A 16,658-nucleotide genomic window follows, 5' to 3' on the forward strand; every position below is an offset into this window, starting at 1 on the left:
TCCTATTTGTATTTATGTTTAACGTATTGCATTACAGCGTTAACCAATTGATACAGGAGCATAAACAAATGCAAACCAGTCTCATTAGAGTAAAAACAATACAGCTGTATTGTATCAGCTAGTAATTATAATTTTACATAGAATCTTATAGTGCCTCTAATAATGTGACCAGGAACTGTAAGCACTTAATTATTTAAATAAAAATTTGATTTTCACGGAATATCATTAAGGTGAATTTTTTTAAAAATACAATAATGAAGTATATTAAATATATGAAAAACGCCAATTTCTTGTGATCAAAATAAATATTTAAAAAAAAATGTTCTTCATTGCGCTTTCTTATCATTCTTATATAAAAGAGTACTTCTGGCTCCATTTGCAGCGCATTTGGCGAAATCAACTATTATTAAAATTTTTTGAGTGACAAACAAAGTTTCCCGAACTTCCTAATAGGGAAAAGTTTTAGGAGGTCACAGGAACCAGTCACCCTGATGCCACCGATTACTCTACAATGAAGCAATTAAAAAAGAGTTTTCCAGAAACTGTCATGAAAAGAAGAACCACTGCACATACAGCAAAGAGAAGAAAGAAATACATAAATAAAATAGGTTCAGCACACGTCTTAAAAAAATCGTTTGCATTCCTAGCATTCCAAGGACGATATTTTTTTTCAAGCGAAAAACACCACAACGAGATGAATATGTTTTGGTAACTTTATTAATTTATTATTTAGGACCAGTGAAATCTGAAAGTTTTCTCGAATTAAGACTCATATAAAAATTAGCAACTCAGAACATCTGTCACTTTCCTACCATCTTAATATTTCTATTGATTTAAATTTCGAATAGGAATTTCGCGTTTGAAGAAGTGAATGAAACAATTCCGATACATTTAGAATTTCATCGAATGTTTATTTCACCATGCATTGACCTTCATTTTAAAATTTTAATGTTGCAATCGAAAACAAATATGAACGTAAAACCGAACTCTCTCACAATGCTTTTTAGTGGTCTCGAAAAATAAGTTTTCCTGTGTGGCCTAATTTATTGTACCGTCCAAAGCACTGTTTATTGTTAAATCTCTGAGGTATGTATTTTTTAAAAAAAAACTTTATTATTTTATCGATTTATTGATTACAAAGTATTTTAAGCAATATATTAAACAAAGAATAATTAGAATCATAAGTTTTTAATTATTAAACAGATATTTATTTTTTTAACCGTTTGAATATTATAACCGTTTTAAAAATTAAGTAAAAAAATTATTGTAAAAAAAAAATTAAAAAAATGCATAAAACAAAATAAAAATTCCTCAATTTTAGAGTATAATTAAGAAAATTATTAAAACATCAAACAGGAATTTTAAATAAGTTACATGTTTTTAAATAAATAACGCTTTTAATTTAAAATTAAAGAGTTAATTGGATCTAAATAATGCATAGAAAAAAATACGTAAAATGAAATTGTAATACAGAGTTAAATTCTTAAACAACAAAAGTATTATTATTTCATATTAGTCTTTTTAAAATAAGCATTAAATATCTGTTCAAAGAGAATAAAAAATAATGATAATAATTTAATACATAAATTAAAATATTTGCTTTCTAAAATTAAAATATAACAAAGTGCAATTGTTAAATATCAAAAAATAGCATTGTTTAATATTAGTAGATATTATTAACCCTTTATATCACCGTGTTGCATATCTGCAACATACACAAAAAGCCTATGTCTTTGCCCCAACAAATTTTGAAGGACGATTTCGGTGATTGTCGGCCAAAACCTGTGAACCTAACAAACAACCTAACAAAAGAATCAGATGCAAATACCCAAAATGCAAAGAATTTACACAAACTATTTCTGAGAAATGTGGTGTAGGACTTTGTTACAACAAAAGTAACAACTGTTTTAAAAATTTTCATATGAATTAAAATTTTTGAATCTTTCAATCTTAGTGCCATTTTTCACAATGTTGCAGGAATGCTACAAGCACTTTTTGTCATTTTGCATAAGGGTGCAGAAATGCAACAATCAATTTTTTTCCAATAATTTTTCTTATTTTATGTTGTAAATTTTCTTATTATTTTTTACATACTTAGAATGATGTATTCTAATGTATGAGTAATTTTTATTAAAATCAGAGATGTTGAGATATAAAGGGTTAAATAAACATTTAATATTAGTTTTATATATATGCGAATAAAATGTTTTAAAACATTCATGAAATAGTTATCTCGCAAAATTAAAGCTTAATTAAAGTTTTAATTACTAAATATCAAAAGTAGCATTATTCTTAATAAGTAACAAATAAAATGAAGAAATAATGCTGAAAAAAAAACTAAACAAACAGATTTCTATCATTTTTTAATGCCTTGTAAGTTTTAGAATATATCTGGCAAACGAACTTATCATTTAAAAAATATGATATAAATAATTTCTCTAAATCTTACTTGAATTAATATTGTCAATTAAAATATTAAAACGTAAGGGTTAAAGCTACGTGCGCAAAAAATCATAAATCTTACTTTTAAAGAGGAGAACTAAGATGGATTATTTCATAGATTTGTCAACATAGTTTACTAATCATATCAGGAATTTATTTTTATTATTTTATATTCATTTTAGATTATACATAAGTTCATTTTGCATGTATATAGTTTTTTAAAAAAAAATAATTTAAAAAATAGTTTACATTATTAGATTAGCTTAGCAGCCGTATAATATGGGGTTGATATGGAAAAGTCATAAAATTAATTTTTAGATATATAATTATTAATAGATATATAATTATTAATAGATAAGCTATTAAAATTAAAATGGAACAAATTTTAGTCTAAAAATACAGTTTTGAATAAATATTCGTAATGTTCATTTTGATTATTATTAAAGGTTAACAAATATTAATTTAGATAAAAGGTGAACTGTACTCAAATTATGCACAAAAGAAAATTGTTTTAAAGGCAAGTTTTTATAATATTTATTAGGTAAAAAGGAATATTATTTTATTAATTAAGTCGAATTTGATTTTTATTTTATGGAATAATTTGATACAAATGCATTGATACGCTAAAATTAAAATATAAACAACCGCTATGGAAATAATAAAATTCTATAGGTTATCAACATTTTAAACTGATAAAACTTTAAGTGCCAACTTTGAATTTTCCTTTATAAAAGAATCAAGGAAATCAAAAAATGGAGAAAAACTGCAAATAATCTTAAATGCTTTATAAAATTCATCTTTAGTAAATAAATACGTCATTAAGTGATTATTTACTTAATTATTTAGTGATTATTTAATCAATCATTTACTCACATTTTTTATCACAAAGAGCCTAATATTGACTTAACCGTTTCGTATCCACACTAGCTCGATGAACTAGGTTTGAAATTTTTAATTTTTTATTCGAAGCTAGCGGCCGGTAGTCTTTAATAACTTGACAGCCACTTTTTTTCAAACCTAATGAATCCGTGACCGATATCGATCCTTTTGAATCAACAGCCCTTTTTGAAAACTTTTTTTTTGTTGCTTGGATTAATAATATTTTTTTTAAAAAAATCCATCGTTCATTTATTTAGTTTAAATCACCACTTCTTTCTTGTTGACTTGCCAAGTGCCGTGTAGTTATTTTCGTGTCTGCTATGAACCCTTTATTTGTTAAAGCTTATTATCAGTTAATTAAAAAAAGATTAATCAAAGGTAACTATTTAAATTTGTAATACCCATTTTCATTCTCAACTTCACCTATTATTAAAATCAATGAACAAAATTAGCCTAATATGCCAATTAAAAAGCTAATAAAAATTTTTAATCTGCTTTTTAAGAGTCAAATCCGTCGTTATGCATATAAAAGTGTTATAAAGTTTTGCAGAATCCGCCAAAATTTTGATAAATAACATAAATATTCCTCTTGTCCATAGTATCCCTAAATCAGCATTAGCCCCATGTCCACAGTAGCCACCTCACTCCTATGTTCAGAGCGTAAAATAAAAATAAAAAGAATGCTTAAATAACTTTTGGTTTAATAACTGGATTATCACGTACTAAAATGCAATATTAGTAGGGGATTGTTTTAAATATGCTATTTAATTAGTGCAGACGATGTTTTAAGTTATATGATTAGATCTCTGAATAAACATACCTTGTTTTCTGTGGGTTAGGATTTCATATCAATAATTTAGCAAGAGAAGGTTGTCACAATTTTGTTTATTTATTTATTATGCATATTGAAAACGCGAAACATTTTTTTAGAAGATCACACTGAATGCTTTGTGCAAACGATAAAAAAGAATTGGGACAAACAAGAAAAACGGAAAGAGATAATTTCAAAAGAGAATGAATAAAATCAAGCTTCGTAAATTCATACTCAAACCTGGAAAGAAATATGATAAGATTATTCATTCGACTTCCATATTCTCAAATAATGAAATAGTTTTAAAGTAAATCTAATATAGATATATTTTTGTCGAAATGAATGAGAAGAGCTGATAAGAAATGATAAGGCGGACCATGACCAACCGTAAACATCGTCTGATTGTTGACATCTTAATTTAAGAGAACTCTCGGTTAATTTAAGAGAATTCTTCCTTAATTTAAGAGAGTTTATGAGAAAGCGGAGATTTCCTTAATCTTCTATGATTATTGACCCAATTTTGATCACGCAACCTTAGAAAAGCGGTTTACTCCGGAAAAATATTGCGAAAAAGGAACTTTTTTGAATTTTCAATCCATTTAAATTGATCTTCATTCTGTAACACAATGAAGGGAGTGACACCAATAGATTATTACATTCGCATTTACTAATTTTAACTCACATTATTACTGATTTTAACTCACATTTAACTAATTTTTACTCACATTTACCAAGCTCTAAATAGTTTCCAAAAGACCACCATTTTCAAAATGTGCCTTACTGACAATTATAGAATCAACTTATACAAACAAGAATTACATAACTCAAAATTAGAAATTAAGAAATGATTCCGAAACTTGTCATTTACAGTATAGCTTTTTCAAAAAATTGTATTTAAATCTTTTCGCTTTACCAAATTTCCTTCCTTCCCAGCAATATAATAAATTTGTACAAATACTACAGAACTGCCAATTTATACAAATTCTTTGACCGCGTCCTCTGAAAAGATGTCATTTGGTATAAAACTAACATTCTTAAAGTTTTAATTAAGGAAAAAAAATAATATTTAGAACCCACTCCACGCACCAAAATTTAAAAAATGCTGTTTTTATTTTTATTTTTTAAATTTCACATTTCCCGTTATAAAATCCAAATGTTTTAGTCAGAGAAGCACAAATGAACTTATTTTGTTGATAACGCTTTCAACTTTAACTTGTCAATACACAACCAGAATCGGATGAAGCCTATTAACTGTTTCGTTTTCAATGTAAATATTTGCCTCATAGTGGCTTTATATTAAGGCGATCTCTGAAGCCAGGAAAGATGTTTAACCGGTTCTATTACGTAATGAGCTCTACTTTGAGTATGCTTCAGAAAGGGAATTTTTATTTACCGGTTTTTTCCAGAGCGGATAAATTCATACATACATTCATTCATCCACAGATCGTAATTTTGACCTACATAGAACGATCGATCTCCAATTCAGTATTGGGAGAAATTTGCCTTCATGGAGGACTTTTTTTATGGAACGAACCTGCAATTGTATTACACGGAGAGAAAAACCTCCCGTGGTTAGCCTGGCGGCAAGAGGACCCTAACTCACAATCCGTCTTCCACTGTGGATAATTTACGTTAGCACTGAGGTCAATACGAGTCAGGTGCAAAGTTGGTGGAGGTGAGCCATCTCTAAGTTTGGAACCCTGAGCATTGGGAGGTGGGCGCTATAACCCCTAAGCCTCTACTTATCTAAATCAGATATTTATTTTTATTTTATAACCATTGTTGAACAGCCGACCAAATTTTGGGTTTACGACTACTAGTGTTCAACTCCGTAGCCTTGTAATTTTGAACCAATCCAGAAGACAAGGAAACTCCTGGATCAGTACCCCCAGAGGTATGATTTGTCATAGGAACATGGAGGGCGTTGGGACCCGACAAATTTAACGTTCACCAGTCACCATTTATTACACGGTTCAGAAAGATTGTTGTTGTTGTTGTTGTTCATTTACGTCGCACTAGAGCTGCACAATGGGCTATTGGAGACGGTCTGGGAAACATCCCTGAGGATGATCCGAAAACATGCCTTCGCAATTTTGATCCTCTGCAGAGCGGATGGCACCTCCGCTTCGGTAGCACGACGACCTGCACGCGAAGTCGAGCACTTTACGGTAGCACAGTTTAACGAGGACCCATACCGCACACTCTCGGTCCCTACGCAGACTGATCCAAGTGGTCACCCACCCGCACACTGACCGTAGCCAGTGATGCTTGACTTCGGTGATCTGCTGGGAACCGTGTCTTAACGATGCGGGACTCAGAAAGATTGAGATCGAGAAATGAAATACTTATCGGGAGGTCTAACTAAAAACAAAACCTCATTACTAACGAGCCTTATTATCTCTAAAAAATAAATACTCATAATTAAATAATGGCAAATTTATATTGGAAAAATAATAAATTTTTGGAACTGTCCCTAAAAAGGGACGGTACAGTGGGAACCCAGAGTTTAAAGTAGGAAGGACACTTTGAAGGGGAGGATGAAAACGCTGAGCTAACAACAGTCATATTTAAGATGTTCAGGATCAGAGAGAGTAAGATAAAAGAATAAAATCCTTATCTTCTTTTTCATTATCATCATCAACACCACAGACCAGTGCAGGTCAAGGCTTCCTCATCGTGCTTTCTCCGGGTCTCCACCTGTTCACTCCCGACACTAATAATATATTCTTTTTTGCACTGTCTAGCCACCTCGTAGGTGGTCTGCCTCATCTTGTTCCTTCAATCTTTAAAAATAAACGTAATTTTTTTGGCTGACTGGATCTAGATCTTTGCATTGAGTTATCTGATCTTATAGGACTTAATAACTCTCAAAATGTTAGGTTGTTTCTATTTATTATACATTTCATATATTCATTTATTATACATTTCATTTATTATACATAGCTATATAAATTTTTCCAAATGTTGTTTTCTTTATCGACTCCAAAGATTGACAGAAGAATCTTTCTTTTTAAAAATAAACAATCTATTTTCCTCAAATTTATTGATTGCTTAGCTCTCGCAGCTAGGACAGGACGATGTTAGGATTTTGGCATCGCGATATTTTGATGCATCGCGATGTTTCGATACATTATTGTTTAATATTAAGTATTGCGTAAATTCTCAATTAGTACGTTGTATCTTTTTTTTAAAATAAACGTTGCATTTTTTGATAATTATTTCTCAATATTTTAAGACGTGCGATGCCTGCAAAATAGCGGTTAAAAAACATTGAACGGCTGGATTTATTGTAAAAACAATCAACAGGATTTGTGCAACACTTCGATTCTCAATCCATTCCGATTCATCATGTCAGCAACACGATGGAGAAAAAAAATCGAGAAAAGCTAACGAAGATCGCCACAGCTATCACTGCACACTTACGGGGGAAAATAATCTTCGCGCTAGCTTACAGACATCGATGTACTATCGTGCAATACATCGCTCCATCGATGCTCTACAACGCGCGTGTAGACATCGATACATCGGAAAATATCGCACACATCTCAGTAAATCACAATCCCGCATCCGGCTTGCACCGACCTTAGAGTTGACGTGAAATATCCTCAGTGGTAGACGGGTCATGGGTTAGAGTCCCTCTGCCGTCAGATTAACCGTGGGAGGTTCTCGTGGTTTTCCTCTCCATGTAAGGAAAATGCGGGTTGGTTCCATAACAAAAAGTCCTCTAGGAAGAGAAATTTCGCTTAATATTTCATCCAGGAGTTCCCATGTCCTAAGGATTAGGTTCAAAATTACAAGACTACGGAGTTGAACATTATAGTTGTAAACCCAAAAATTGGATCGGCTGTTCAACGACGGTTATAAAATAAAATAAAATCCAAATATCGGATCGGCGATGATTGCATAGAATCGATATTTTCCGATGCATCGATCCTACTCGCAGCCATGCATAGTCATTGGTTTAATCAATATTTTGAATAAATTTATTTTAGAATTTATGCAGATGAATTTCGACTTTGATTGGTTTTCTCTGTCCAAAATAACATCTATTTGCCATCAAAAGTCTGCTTCTAACTTTATTTTTGTAACCGAGTATTGAGGTGTGTAAGTAAGGTAAAATCGAACATTTATTACTAATTACAATTGTTTAAATTTAAAAGAAATGAATGCTATAAAATAATTAATGAGAAATTTATATCGAAAAAAAATGCACTTTTATTACTGTCTTTAAAATGGGACACTAAACACCAATGGGTTAAAGAAAATTTCGTAGGCGAGTTAGTACAAGCAACAGAGCCAGAAGAAAACTTAAAAATATTGATTTTTTTTCTTCTTTTATAACCGTCGTTGAAAAGCAGATCCAATTTTATGGGTTTTCGACTACTAATGTCCAACTCCAATACCCAATCCAGAAGACAAGGGAACGTTTGGATCGAGAATTGGGAGAAATTTGCCTTCGTGGAGGACTATTTGATGGAGCTAACCCCCATTTGCGTTACATGGAGAGGAAGACCACGAAAACCTCCCACGGTTAACCTGATGGCAAGGGGATCCATGATCCGTCTGCCACTGAGGATATTTCAAGTCAGCACTGTGGTCGNTCATTGGAAGGTGAACGCTCTATCCCCTGAGCCATCGCGGCTCAAAAATATTGATTTAAGAGATTCAGGACCAGGAAGAATACGTTCAAAAATTAAAACCCTTTTCACTGAATGTAAATTAGGTCAAAACTGAACACTTATATTGCCAATTAGAGTTGTAAAAATCTAAAAGAAATGAATACTTAAAAATAGTTGTAAAAATGCCAAATTTATATCGAAAATATAAGCAGCAATGAGTGAAAGGAAATTTCGAAGACAAGTAAAAAATCGAGTTAGTAACAGTTATGCCAGAACGAATTTTAAAAATATTGATTTAAGAGATTCAGGATCTGGGAGAGTATGATAAAAAAAACGAAATCCTTCTCAGAAAAAGTATATAAGATCAAAAGCGAAAAATTATTTGTAACTAGAATTTTTCAAATTTAAAAGAAATGAATATCTAAAATAATTAATATCAAATTTATATCGGAAAAATAAGGCTCTTATATAACTGGCCTTTAACTGGGGCACTAAGCACCAATGGGTTAAAGAAAATTTAAGAGTTATGATGGAAGAAAATTTAGAAATATTGATTTAAGAGATTTAGAATCAGGGAGAGTAAGATAAAAAAAGAAATGAAATCTTTACCAGTTAGTGCAAGTAAGGTCAAAACCGAATTCTTATTATTAAATAGAATTGTTAAAATTTAAAAGAAATAAATGCTTAAAAATAATTAATGTCAAATTTATATTAAAAAAATTTTTTTTAGAACAATTAATTAATGTCAAATTAGAATAATTAATGTCAAATTTATATTTAAAAAAATAATGGATTCTTAGAACAGTCCCGAAACTTCTGAAACCATTAACCAATTGTTTAAAAGGAGAAAAGAAACTTCGAAAGCAATGGAAAAGCTAGGTTAGCAACAAGTTATGTCAGTGAGGGTATTAAGAATATTGATTTAAGAGATTCAGGATCACAGGGAGAGTAAGATGAAGAAATGAAATCCTTATCAGGAGGAGTAAATAAGGACAAAGATTTTCAACTGTTCGAAATTCCATTTAACAATCATCTCTTAATTCATCTCTAGCATTTTGCGTAAAACTGATGTTGACACTGTCAGATGATTTTATCAGATAAAAAAAAATATTAATGCTAATGAGAGGCTGTTCACTTCTCATTTTTGTATAAAAAGGAACACGTTTTGCAAATTAAATAAATATTCGATCTTTCATATTTTTCTAGATTCCACTTTAAAATTCAGAAATGGAGGCAGCGAAAAATATTAAACAGAAACCGGAAATCGAATGCAAAGGTGAGTTTGAAATTCGAAGAAATTGATGATTTAATTCGAAATAATAATTGTGAATTTCTGTTTAGGGTAGCAATTAAAAAATACAATGTAATTTTTCTTTAATATTGGCTTTTCTGGTATTTATTATAATATAACAAATATGACCCTAATGTAATTTTTTTATAACGGAACTATTCTTAACGGTTAAGTAGTCAGGAATTTTATACAGCGATACATAATCAAAAGATATTGATTGTTCTACGATATACCACAATATTTTTCAGATTCAAAAATTATTCAAAAATTAAATCAATATTATCGTTTACCGAACAAAATTTATCAAAACTCACAGTAATTTTCGTATTTGTTAAACATCGTTTTCAATAATTGTTACATAATTATCGTATTCAATATTTATCGATGCCAATGACGGTCCCAATATTATAGCATTGAATAAATATCGTTATGTATAATATTTTCGATATTATTGTATTCGATATTTATCACACGTCGAACTAATCCTTGTGGTATCAGAATTTTAATATTATGATATAGTGTGTGGAAATATTGTTATTTTATTTTCCATACTATTTATTTGTTTTACTATTTTATTTTCTCAATTATTATATTTTTACATTGATCAATAATTTTAGTACCCGAAGAAAATTTATCAGCACTTACAATAACGTCGTTTTCTGTAATAGTCGACATTTTACATTGTTTATAATCGTGTTAATATTCTACTTTATCTTTATCGCTGTTGATAAGGACCACAATATTATCATTGCCGGTTACTAACGTGTTTGCTATATTTATATAATAGCATTCTGGATATTTTTGAAAAAACTCTTTAAAATATCGTTATAATATTGCTCAAAAAGTATCGCTATATATTGTCCAGCTCTAATTTAGAGCGTTAACGGATAAAATTGTTCGACTGTAATTTATTTGTCTTAATATGTATATTGTCGAAGTTTCTTAGAAAGTTTGAGAATATCTTTTCTTAATCTTATATAAAGAAAGCATTAGATGCCTATGAGAGACCATTTAGAACACAATCCTACTGTCGGGTACAATTTAAAGACTATTCGAAATAAAATTTCTCAAATTATTTAAAGAAAATTACAAATCGTTTATATAAAGATATGTTCTAATTTACTTTTTCGTAGGGGAGTTTTGACCCTCGTTTTGAGCAGAAATGATACCGCGACCCATATTCTAATCTCCGGTACCGGAAATACCGATTAAAAATTTTAACTATCAATATTTCCTGTATGTTCCGTTAATTTAATTTTTCATTATATTAATAATTTACAAGATTAATTATTTAGTAAACACAAGATATGTTCAGAAAAATTAGTTCAAATGTGAACCATAACATCGATATCCCGATATGGTGCAATTTTACTGAACCCTTAACGCAAAGTTTTAAATTGCACCATGTTTTCGTTCGTGTTAGACCTTAATATATGGTAATCCAGAGTAAGAAGTACGATAATATGGTTCAATATAGCATCATTTTAAGGTTGCAGCAAATTGGAGTAATAATAACTCACATAGTAAAAATAAGATCAATAAGTTATAGCAACATTGAAATTTACAAGTATGTTCAATAATATATAAAATATAGTAAAGATAAGATAAGAAATATAATATTCGATTCCAAAAAAGACCAAGTTCCTCCTGTTTTATATGATTAATAAATTTATAGTAATGATAAGATTAATAAGTCGTAGTAAAGATGTATAAGTTATGGAAAACACAAGATTAATAATTTATAGTAAAGATAAGATTAATAATTTATAGTTAACAACAGTTATCCGATTCCTTAAAAGACCTAATTTGTCCCTCATTCATAAGATTATTGAGCTATAAAGGTAAGATTAATAAGTTTATAGTAAGGATAAAAATAATAAGTTATAGTAAGGATGAGATACATAAGTTATAGTAAGGATAAGATACATAAGTTATAGTAAAGATAAAAATAATAAGTTATAGTAAGGATGAGATACATAAGTTATAATAAAGATAAAAATAATAAGTTCTAGTGAGGATGAGATACGTAAGTTATAATAAAGATAAAAATAATAAGTTATAGTAAGGATGAGATACATAAATTATAGTGAGGATGAGATACATAAGTTATAGTAAAGATAAAAATAATAAGTTATAGTAAGGATGAGATACATACCTTATAAAGGATAAAAATAATAAGTTATAGTAAGGATGAGATATATAAGTTGTAATAAAGATAAAAATAATAAGTTCTAGTAAGGATGAGATACGTAAGTTATAATAAAGATAAAAACAGTAAGTTATAGTAAAGATGAGATACATAAGTTATAATAAAGATAAAAAAAATTAATAAAGTTAAATAATTAAATTATATTTTTATACTTTTGTGCTCATCGATATTTTCTAATAACTTATTTGCCTTTCTTTATTCAGATATCATTCCTGCAAGATACATTCTGACATTTTTAATTTTCTGCGGCATGTGCCTCATTTTCGGACAAAGAGTGTGCCTGAATGTTGCCATGGTGGCCATGGTAAACAGCAGTGCTGAGGTTGAAGTTATGAGCATGGATTCGGACACAGACGAGAGCCGTTGTCCGGTCCCTGAATCAAGCATGAACGTCACGCTTAAATCCAAACAGGTACGCATCTGTTGTGTCAAACCACAACAGAAAGCATTTTTTTTCTCATCTAAATATTAAATTACGTAATTAATTTCACTTTGATAGTTATTCTATAATGATCATCCGTAATACATAAAATATTAAGATTGTTTGTAATGCTTGTTTAAATTATCTTTGAAATTTGAAAATATTATCTGGATTTTTCAGGGCAGTTATCTGTGGACGCCGTCAATTCAAGGTGTTATCATCGGTTCCTATTTTTATGGGTATGTTGTGGCTCAGATAGTCGGAGGTAGACTGGCTGATATTTTCGGAGCCAAGAGACTGTTTGGCTGCGCTACTTTTCTATCATCCGTCATTACATGTCTGACGCCGTATGTATCGAGTCTAACACCGATTTGGATGATTGTTCTTCGAGTTTTGCTTGGTTTCGTTCATGTAAGTAAATACTTGAGTGTTTAGTTCGAAAGGAAAAATTGTTGTTAATAAGTTAATCTTCATTTACGTTAAATGGTGAGAAAAAACCACGAAATATTGANTGGAGAAGGCTATATACAATTATATATATATTATTATTATTATTATTATTATTATATATATAAGTTCAAAATGTAGAAAAAACATGGAAAAATAGCAGAGCAATGAAAGAAAAGGGGGTGGGGGGAATAAAAATAAAATAATAAGAAACCTGAAAAAAATCAATAAAAAGGAAAAAAATTAATAAAAATTCGGAAAATAAAATATTTATTCTTTTCATCAGCTCACACGATTATATCAGCAAAAGTAGTGCTTTCTAATATTGTATCAATATAGCCAAAGCAAAAGATATCAATATCAATATATATATTAGTATTAACCGGGTCCGAATTATCTTAACCATACAAAAGGGCAATTAAGAATTCGAATTTGCAATTTTAAATTCATAATTCGAATTGTTTGAACATTAAAATAAAATTTTAAAAACAAATTGTATAGATATAAATTATTTCTTTCTCCCTCTCTCATTGAACGGTATTTTTTTTTCTTTCTATTTTGTTTCACTGCCCCCTCCCCCCTCCAGATCGGTGGTCCCTGGGCATGATCCAGGATTAGTTTCAACCAGATACAAATGGCGTTGTCAAATAGATTTTTGTTGAAATAGTTGAATTTAAAATAACATTGATAGATTTCGTAGTTAAATTTTCTATAAATAGATGAAAAAAAAAGTTTCTATTTATAATAACTAATTGCTAATTTAAAAATTAAAAGCATGCTTTTTTTTTTTTTAAGGGCATGAATTATCCCAGTGCTTACACTTTATTTGCAAGATGGGCTCCTCTCCAGGAAAGAAGTACACTTTTGTCTCTTTGCGTAATAGGTACACATTTCGGTGTAGTGTTGTCAATGCCTCTCACTGGATATCTATGTGAGAACGACTTGGTCGGAGGATGGCCTTCTGCTTTCTACGCACTGGGTAAGTGAAGTTAAAATAACCGTTATTTAGCGTACCCGTTATATTGAACCGGTTACATTTTTCCAAAATAGTACGCTGGGATATAAATGTTTTACAGTTATTAAGTTATTTACGTCGCACTAGAGCTGCACAATGGGTTATTAGCGACGGTCTGGGAAACATCCCTGAGGATGATCCGAAGACATGCCATCCCAATTTTGATCCTCTGCGGAGGGGATAGCACTCCCGCTTCGGCAGCCCAACCAGCCCAACGACCTGCGCGCGAAGTCGAGCACTTTACGGTAGAACAGTTTAACGAGGACCACTACCGCACATCCTCGATCCTTTCATAGACTGATCCAAGTGGCCACCCACCCGCCCACTGACACCAGCCAGTGATGCTTGACTTCGATTTTCTACTGGGAACCGTGTCTTAACGATCAGTCCACTGCGGGACACAGTTATTAAGAAACTGCTAAATTAGGCAATTTTATTTGCTTATTAAAACTTGTTTTCTCTTTCTTTCGTATTCGAACAATTTCGTTCGCATTAATTAAAAAAGGAAAACTCACATTTTGAAGGAAAGGAAAGCATTTAAAATTAAGTCTGAACTAAGAACTTTGGAATTCGATAGACAAACATGGAAACCATTTAACATTTTATGACTTACACATAAAAATTGATGTCTTCTAACTGTTCATGAATTCATTATACATGAAAATGGATTCCGTTCAATTTCAAATGGTGTACGATATTTATAGGTGGATAACGTTACACATTATTTAATGTGTGGTATCTAAACATAGATACTGTTAAATAAGTTATGATATATAATATACCATTAAACAACAGTCGACGCATTATATCTGAACATGGATTCCGTTAAACAACACATGTTTGATATCTAAACATAAACATCGTGGAAAGACTATATGTATGATATCTCAATATAGAAAACGTCAAACACGTTATGATGTATGATACCTAAACATGGATACCATAACACAGCATTTGATGCATTATATCAAAACATGGATCGTTAAACGACACATGATGTTTAATATCTAAACATAAATATCGTTAAACAACAGTCAAAACATAAATATTGTTAAACAATATGTGCATGATATCTAAACATGTGTTCCGTTAAACAACACATTTGATGAATGATATCTAAGCATTCAGGTTCAATATCTTATTTTTTTCAATTTTTTTTAGGAATTATTGGTTTTGTGTGGTTTGGTTTTTTCACCTTTTTTGTTTATGATTCTCCTGCTGATCATCCTAGAATTAGTACCAGAGAAATGAACTACATTCACAGAAACATTCCCTTTATTTCCAACAGCAAAAAGGTATGTTTTTGTTGTATTTATGCTTGCAATAGGCACACATATTTCAGTTCAAAAGTAAAAACGGTTCCACAATTACCGCACTTAATGTAGATTTTTTTAATCATTGTCGAAAGTATTAGTCGTTTTTTTTTTTTTTTTTTACGAAAATCAAGAGGTCAACTTACATACCGTTAACAAAGTCGGACATTCGTTGACTGTGAAATTATCAATGCATTATAAACAATGAGATGGATATGAACAAATCTGTATCAATCCACCCCTTTCAAAAACTATTTTTAATATATTTGCATATAGTTAATTCTGTATTTTCTTTACTTTTAATGGTTTCTTTTAGTAAGAATATTTTAAATTCATGAGTGTTTCAAAAAAATTAACTCAATGTAAAACTTTTAAAACAAACCATAAAGATATAAATTTAAAAGATTCTATCTTGAACATCATCTGCGTCGGATTCAGTAACGTTAACAGTAATGTCGTCACATTTGGGTTTTTTCAGCAGTCGACTTTTATGTCCGACAAATCAGAAATTCGCGATCTAAAATAGATGGTCGACTTATACAACCTTCGGATATACGGATACACGTTAATGATTTTTTACGCAAAATGATACAAAAACACCATCGAAATCTATCGAATCCGTAGTATCCCGGTATACGAAGTATAAAAATAGTAATTCTAGGATAAAAGATATAAAAACCAGTTTAATTGATTGCTGAAATTTAGAAATGTTTCTAACGATTGCCCTTCAACTCGGGTTTAGTTGTTTTCATCTTCTTCTGTAGAAAAGAGATAATTCGACAATATGCACTTAGAGTAAAGTTGCCAGCTTATTTTAATAGACTTTTTTTTAAAAAATATATTCTAAAATTACATTTTAATGTTAATTAACAATAGTTAATTTTCATAAAGAGACAAAATTTTGATTTTCTTTTATGAAAATTGATTCTTTTATTCCAATGACTTAACATTATACCGAACTACATTAAATCTAGATCGATAATTATGTGGTGAAAGGGACAATAATAACTACTGCTGGTCGGTATCGGAATTTCAATATCGCGGATATATCGGAATTTCAATACATAGGGGAGAGTCGGGTAGCCCCGCTCAGCGGGTACCCCCGCCCACTGTCAATTTCACACGTATAGAATATTTTTTCAAGTCAATGGGCCATCGGACATTAATTGTTATATTAAAAAAATATTCTATTCACTTCTGCCACGCCATTC

At 30.3% G+C, this 16,658-nt stretch overlaps 1 protein-coding gene across 1 annotated transcript in view; it reads left to right on the plus strand.

The window, feature by feature from the left end:
• The first annotated feature begins 771 nt into the window (after positions 1 to 771).
• Positions 772 to 16,658, plus strand: part of LOC107436579 (sialin) — a 25,335-nt gene continuing 9,448 nt past the window's right edge. The window contains exons 1-6 of the mRNA XM_043048720.2: positions 772 to 1,086; positions 9,958 to 10,027; positions 12,455 to 12,663; positions 12,853 to 13,083; positions 13,915 to 14,098; positions 15,296 to 15,429. Coding sequence (XP_042904654.1) covers positions 9,979 to 10,027; positions 12,455 to 12,663; positions 12,853 to 13,083; positions 13,915 to 14,098; positions 15,296 to 15,429 — 807 coding nt within the window. The 5' untranslated portion in view covers positions 772 to 1,086; positions 9,958 to 9,978. The remainder of the gene's footprint in view (positions 1,087 to 9,957; positions 10,028 to 12,454; positions 12,664 to 12,852; positions 13,084 to 13,914; positions 14,099 to 15,295; positions 15,430 to 16,658) is intronic.

The sequence above is a fragment of the Parasteatoda tepidariorum genome, chromosome 6 (genome assembly GCF_043381705.1).
Source record: "Parasteatoda tepidariorum isolate YZ-2023 chromosome 6, CAS_Ptep_4.0, whole genome shotgun sequence".
In the NCBI taxonomy this organism is placed as follows: Eukaryota; Metazoa; Arthropoda; class Arachnida; order Araneae; family Theridiidae; genus Parasteatoda; species Parasteatoda tepidariorum.